This window comes from Sceloporus occidentalis, unplaced genomic scaffold (genome assembly GCF_023333645.1).
Source record: "Sceloporus occidentalis isolate IW3139 unplaced genomic scaffold, rSceOcc1.0.p SCAF_21, whole genome shotgun sequence".
NCBI lineage: Eukaryota > Metazoa > Chordata > Lepidosauria > Squamata > Phrynosomatidae > Sceloporus > Sceloporus occidentalis.
Genome location: NW_028317001.1, coordinates 1154941 through 1162434, shown reverse-complemented (window position 1 = coordinate 1162434; position 7494 = coordinate 1154941). Strand labels below are relative to the sequence as shown.

General features: G+C 45.4%; 1 protein-coding gene across 1 annotated transcript; it reads right to left on the bottom strand.

The window, feature by feature from the left end:
- Positions 1-1192: 1192 nt before the first annotated feature.
- On the bottom strand, positions 1193-6513 carry LOC149301327 (putative zinc finger protein 75C; the record flags this gene model as incomplete). Its single annotated transcript, XM_089484273.1, has 4 exons — positions 6435-6513; positions 5825-5984; positions 4864-4984; positions 1193-1260 (listed from the first exon to the last, which is right to left on the bottom strand). Coding segments are annotated over exons 2-4 (264 nt in total), but the record flags the coding sequence as incomplete, so codon positions are not given.
- Positions 6514-7494: the final 981 nt, after the last annotated feature.

Sequence of the window (7494 nt, the reverse complement as noted above, 5' to 3'; positions counted from 1 at the left end):
ACACATAGTCAGAAATTCAGTGTTTAAGCTAGAACTGCCCTCCCCAAGCCAAAGAATATATTGAAACCCCCAAACCTAAAACTCCACCTTCTACCAAACCTAGCCCCCACCTACAATTCCCACCATCTATCCCCCACTTTGCCATCCCTCTCACACGCACAATCTCTCCCTGCCCCAGACATTCGAAGAAACTGGATCCCTTTCTGTTACTACAGGTCCCCAACTTTCTTCAGCCAACATCCCACAAATTCCGAATGCTATCCTTGCTATTCTAGCCAGCCGCAACAAACCCCAGCCCCCCATCTAACTAACCTAAACCACGACCCATAATCCCCCGCCAAATTTATAACCCAAAGCAATTATCTATACTAGTAGCAATTAAAACCTAAACTTTACTAAACATAACTTTAAAACATAAACAGACATATGGACAGAGAAACTGTGCAAATAAATTCATATGGGCTTTTTAGCACCGCTGGATGGAAAAAATATTTTTGTATTCCACCTTTACAAAAATAATGTTCATTCACTTCTTGGGTTTGTGTGGCTTCTCTCCTGTGCTGCCTCTCTGGTGACTGGATAGGCCTGACCTCCAAGAAAAGCATTTTCCACACTGCTGGCATTTGTATGGCTTCTCTCTTGTGTGGACTCTCTTGTGTGTCAGTAGGTTTGACTGCCGAGAAAAGCATTTTCCACACTGCTGGCATTTGTATGGCTTCTCTCCTGTGTGGATTCGCTGGTGTGACATTAGGTTTGACTTACAATAAAAACATTTTCCACACTGCTGGCATTTGTATGGCTTCTCTCCTGTGTGGACTCTCTGGTGTCTCACTAAGTTTACCTTCAAAGAAAAGCATTTCCCACAATGCTGGCATTTGTATGGCTTCTCTCCTGTGTGGACTCTCTGGTGTCTCACTAAGTTTACCTTCAAAGAAAAGCATTTTCCACACTGCTGGCATTTGTATGGCTTCTCTCCTGTGTGGACTCTCTGGTGTCTTGCTAAGTCTCTCTTTGAAGAAAAACATGTTCCACAATGCTGGCATTTGTATGGCTTCTCTCCTGTGTGGACTCTCTGATGTGCCACTAGGACTGACTTCAAACAAAAACATTTCCCACACTGTTGGCATTTGTATGGCTTCTTTCCGGTGTGGACTCTCCGATGCATGAGAAGGATCGACTTGTATGCAAAATGTTTCCCACAATGCTGGCAGTTGTATGGCTTCTCTGATGTGTGGACTCTCTCATGACTCACAAGTTCTTCTGTAAAGAAGGAAAACAATACTGAATATCAGAGTTAAGAGAGGAAAGTGTTAGCCCAAGATTTAGCCCTACGTTCATACCTCCCTATTTGATATTAAATTAATAAAGTTGGGGTGGGTGACCTGAGCAGGACCCTGTTGCAGATGCCCCAAATACATGAAACGATTATATCCTTACTCACAGGAGCTGGCAAAGAAGAGATTGTGGGGGAACTACCTTGAGGTAATCAGTTGAAGCAGATAGTCATACAGACTGTTGAAAAAAGATTCCTTTAAACATGTGTAAAATATTTTGATTGAAAAGTGGCATCATATCCTGTGAGACGGCCAGAGAGTCCTGAGTCTGAGCACATGGCATGATGCAAGCCAACTGCAGAGGACGCTTCATGCTGTGTGGCACCAGGAGATGGATCACAACCAATACACAATACAGGACACATGTGGATTGCTGTGGATAGGATTGGATTGGAGTTGTGTATAGAAGAGATGGTGAACATGATGGAAGTCAGAGAGGAGAGCTTGCAAATATTTTGATTATATTGCAACTCAAGATAGAGAACCTCCAAAGACTCGGATGAAATCAACTGTGTCTGTGACTTATTTTTAAGTGTGAAATGTGGCCAGTGCATTGCCAATACCTGTATCTGGAAAGTTGTTTCCATACTGTGCTATGTTATTGTTGAGCTGCATCTGGGAGCATCATGCTCACATTGCGCTGTACATTGGCTTGTGAACGGGACTGGAATTCAGAGCCAACAAGGACCGGAGGATCGGTGTGGTAATCCCTTATGTCTGAGGTATTTGCACCAAGCACCAATTGCATTCAATTTGATTTTGGACCATATTTTCCCCACCCAGGAAACTTTCTAAAACGATTTAAACCTTATAGAAAACTCGGGTTCTGCCCACTAGCAACCATTTCAGTATAAATATTGCAGTCCAGTTGCAGACAGACACTCTGTTGGTTTACATTGCTAAACGCCTCACTACACTCGCCAGCTCCACTTGCCATGGGAGTTACTGACTTCTCTCCCCATTGTGGACCCTCAGCAATTGTAATCAAGTTCCGTCTAGGTTACGTATTACCATTAGCAAAGCCTAACATCTATTCACCACTCCCACCTTTGTTACCTAGTTCCTGTGTGTTTGTGTGAACACCTATATGTGTGTGCATGCGTGTACAGTGCACCTGCGTCATAAGCGGGCACGTCTTATGCGGATTTCAGCATACACTAAAAGCCACACTGGGAAAAGGGGTGGCATGCCCCATAAGGGTTAATGGAGCCTGTGCGGAGCCCCATTCATTTATATAGGGCTCGAGAATAGATGGGATACCCCTAACACCGGGAGGGGGGGGGGGAGATCAGGAATGGGATGAGTCCCGAGGCCACTGTTGCCCCAATCTCTCCTTTGAGCTAAGTATGAAATTCCCCTAAAAGCATAGCACTTGGGAGTGTCCTCCCCAGACTCCAGCATTTCGGGTAACAAAGGGCCTCTGGAATCACCCATGGAGCTAAGCAAGCTCAGGTTGGAAAAGAAACATTAGACAAAAAGGCATTTTTGTGTTGCCCTTTCCTCTCTTCATAGACATTGCTCATAATTTCTAAATGGAACCCCTTAATATGTTCGAAAACAAGGACCTGAGCTGGTTCTCACAGGTTCGGTTCTTAAAATCTGTCAGGTAGGTGGCTGCCTCCCAATCCCCAAGGCCCCTCTCCTGGCCCTTCCCAGAGGTCCCTTCCTCTCCGCACAGAGCTAGGAGATCCTGGCTTTGCTCCAGCCTTCCCCTCCTGGCTCCCATCTGCCAGATCCCCTTCCCTCTCTCCCTCCGCTCTCCAACCTTCCCTCTTGCCCATCTGCACTGCTTCAGCATCTCATTTTCAGCCTCTCTTCCCTGCCTTTCTATTTTTCACTTTCCCTCCGTCTCTCTGTTACAGACACAAACCCACAGAGTGTGATGCATAAAAGGGATCATAGAGTCATAGAGCTGGAAGAAACCGCAAGGGCCATCCAGTCCAACCGCCTGCCATGCAGGAACTCTCAATCGAAGCATCCCAGACCATCCAGCCTCTGTTTAAAGACCTCCAAGGAAGGAGGCTCCACTACACTCCGAGGAAGGAGTGTGTTCCACTGTCGAACAGCCCTTACTCTCAAGAGGTTTTTTCAAATGTTGAGGTGGAATCTCTTTTCCTGTAGCTTGCATCCACTGCTCTGGGTCCTAGTCTCTGGAGCAGCTGAAAACAAGTCAGCTCCCTCCTCAGTATGACATCCCTTTTAGGCCCATTTGTTGAGAAAGGCAGGATAATCAATATACAAATAATTCATTGGCAAAGGCAGAGCAAGGGGGCTGGGACCTGGACTCCAATTTTGGTGAGGGTGAAGTGCTAGGCAGCAGCCTTACAACAGCCTTAAAACATCTATAAGACAGGCATGGACTACTGATGGGGTTGGAGGAAATCTCAGGGGCAACCCCACATTGTATTGCAGGGGGGGGGGGGGGAGATGAAATAATATTTTTCCCCTCAACATCCCGAAACATCCCTTTGGGGAAGAGGAGGCCATTTTGCCACTGTTGGGCCCTCTCTGAGCCATTGCAGGCCCAAGGGGGGCTTTCCCCTAAGAAGACTCTCCAGAGCCTTAAAAGGATGGAAGAGGGGCCAAAGGAGGTAGGAAACTTGCTCAGGGATGTGCTGAGTACCATTTGGGTGAGAAAAGCATTAATCTCCATGGCTTCTTCCCATAAAAACCTAGCATTGGCAGTTTAGGATGGGGTTATTAGAATCCTTAGAGCCTGGAGAGCAATAGTGCCTCACTGAAATACAGATTCAAATATTCTACAGGATGTTGCTATCACAATTAATCTAGGCTTGAAAGGGATCTAGGACTCCTAGTAGACTGCAAGTTGAACATGGGCCAACAGTGTGATAAGGCAGCTAAAAAGGCCAATGTGATTCTAGGCTGCATCAATACTAGAATAGTTTCTAGATCAAGAGAAGTAATAGTGCCACTCTATTCTGCTTTGGTCAGGGCTCATTTGGAATAATCCTGTGTCGAATTCTGGGCCCCACAATTCAAAAAGGATGTTCACAAATTGGGGAATGTCCAAAGGAGTGCAACCAAGGTGGTGAAGGGTCTGGAAACCATCAAGCTCTATGAGGAGCAGCTTAGAGAGCTGGTTATGTTTAGCCTGGAGAAAAGAAGATAAAGAGTGGATATGATCTCCATGTTTAAACATTTGAAAGGGTGTCCTGTTGCGCAAGGAGCAGGCTTGCGTTTTGCTGACACCGAGAAAAGGAGACACCGCAATGGATGCCAGACACATTGAAAGAGGTTCCACCTAAACCTTAGGAGGAACTTTGTGACAGTAAGAGCACTTTGACATTGGAATATATTCCCTTAGAGTTTGGTGGAGTCCTCTTCTTTGGAGGTCTTTAAAGAGAGGCTGGATGTGTATTCCTGCATGGCAGAAGGGGGTTGAACTGGATGGCCCTTGTGGTCTATTCCAACTCTATGACTCTATAATTCTAGTGGAACCTTAGTGACATGATAATAATGAAAGGGCCCTCAGTCTTTATAGAAAGAGCCATGGATTCAGGTTCCTTACCTACAGAAGCCACATTTTCATAATTGTCCATCATTACAGAATTGTACAAAAGTTTCTGTTTCGCCGTCAACAGATTCCATTCATCCTTGGAGAAATATACTGCCACATCGGCAAAGGTCACCTGAAATAGAAAATAGCCCTCATCCAGAGAGTGACAAAGAAAAGGGGAGGAAAGCACATGGTGCTTCCCAAATGTTATTTCATCACTTCAGAAATAAACTTTAAATTCTGTTAGCAAGCAAAAAGCTACTGCCTTTCAGATCAGTTTGTCTTGAATCCTTTCAATATTATATGCAATGTAATAAACAATATAATTTAGGCCATGGCTGGGATATTGAGGATGGATTAGGATACTGACTATCCCAACACATAGAGTACATTTAGCCACAAAAGAATTATGGTGCATTTAGCCATTTCTTGCCACATTTCAGAGGCAAAGGTCATTTTAAAAAACAGTTCTGCGGAGCATTCTGGACTTGAAGGCCACTGGGCCACCCCCAATTTAGATCCAGAGATGGTCTCCCATATCCCCAACATTTCACAGACAGGAAAAGCAAGGCACATGTGGACAAGCAACACCAGAAGGTGGTGAGGATGGCCAAGGTTGTTTAGGAGGAAGATCACACAAGCTAGGAAGGGCACAGCAGTTTGCTTTTGCTTCAGCCTCCTGGCAAGGGAAGACCCTGGCAACTTATCTTCTCTCCTGTCCCCATTTTTGAGTTGATAGAGTGCAAACTCCTTGGAAGTCACTTTGCAGCAACCCAAGGCAGCTGAGGAGAAGGGGCAAAGTGGGAGGAGGAGAGAGAAACCGGGACATTTTTGAAAGCCCCTGAAAAAGTGGGGTGACAGAGGATTAACCAGGACTTTCTCTGCCAAATTGGAACAATATGTTCTCCGCCCGCTTTCATGAACAGCCCCAGCAGTGACACAAAGGAAACTAATAGTCAGGATGTCAACTCACCAAAGAGTTGTTGTACTTTGACAGCCTCTTTCTCTTGGAGCCCAACTCCCTCTGCTTGGCCTCTGTGTTGGCCATTAGGTTGTCCTGGTGGCCCTGCACCTGTGTCTCTTTCAGCAAAATATGGCCCAAGGCTGTGTAGAAGGAGACTTAGATGAAGTTCCTGAGAAAAGAGACTAGGGTTAGGCTTGATTTGTCAAGACACAGAGAACAGCATGCTGCTAGTGAGATACGCAGGTGACATATGCCTTTGGGCCAATGCAGAGGTGGGTATCCCCTTCCTCCCTCTGCACCAAACAAAGCCCTCTGACCTAGCAGGGATTCACTGCAGCTCGCCTACACAACAGATACTCCATGTTAAACGCTTTTGACATTGCTGTGTTGCGCAGCATGTGAGGCAACACGTTAACGTATGGCGCCAGATTCTCCACCTTGACTGTAGTCAGTAGCTTGTGAGCTGAAGAAACACCTGTCGCTTTCTCAATGAGCAGAGACACTGTAATCTTCTCTCAGATCAGGCTTTTATTCATATAAGAAGTTCCACTGTGTACAACACTATATACATCGACACCACCCACCATCCACACCAGTAACAACCCACTCTGAGGCTCACACTGTCTGACTCTTCCTCAGTGACAGTTGAGAATGACAGTTGACAGTTGCATCAACATTCCAATGATGCACTGTTTAAATGCTGCCACTAGAGCTGTCAATGACTTCCACAACAGCTCCACCTAGTGGCCACATGCCTGTCATTTCCTCAGACCTGTTCACCATGGTCCTGACACTCCATGCCTTGTGAGAGTGGAGGGGGGTCAGGGGATGGGAATTGGAGAGGACCCTGGCTATGTCCCTGGAGCTAGATGTGACATGAGCGCATCATCTGCTGAAACCTCCTGACCTCCCCAGTGGCCCTCAGAGGAGAATGCCTTCCTTTTGCTTCTGGCTAGAGAAACACAGCTGGAGGCTTCTGCAACACTCTCATCAGGCATGGAATGAACATGGAGCATGGCTTCCACAATTCCCACTTTTCATTTTGTATTCCTTCTCATTTCACATCTATTTTAAACCTCTCCCTCATTCGACGATAAAGACACCATTGAAAAATCTAGGCCAGATTCTTTAAGTTTGATCTCTAGTTTTCCTTGCGATTCTTTCAGTACATCCTTGTATGTTAACCATAGAGTTTTCTGGATACCTTTCCTCCCAAAAAGTGCCTCATGTGACGAACACCATGAAGGTATTTTTGGACATATTCTACACTTCTTTTCCCCCCAGATCTTCAACAGAGCTTTTCTTACGAAATGATTTGTGCTTTCTTTATGAACTTTCTCTTTGCCGTAAATTCGGGATCCATTCCACCCAAATCTTAAATGTTCACCCTCCAGACATATCAATTGTTCATTGTCTAACATAAACCATTCTCTAATCCAAACTAAACAACAAGGAGCATCATAAAGTTTTCTTTTTGGTAAACCCAGCCCTCCTCTACTTTTGTCATCACAAAGTAGTTTTGTTTTTATCCTGGCTCTTTTTTTATTCCTTTTGCCATAGAGTCAATGGTTTTTCATTCTGGATGATGGGTATCGCTTGAAGCAGAAGCAGTATTTCAGGAAGGAAACTCATTTGGGACTTCCGGTGGTATGGCCGATCGCGGTGGCCGCTTGTGAGTG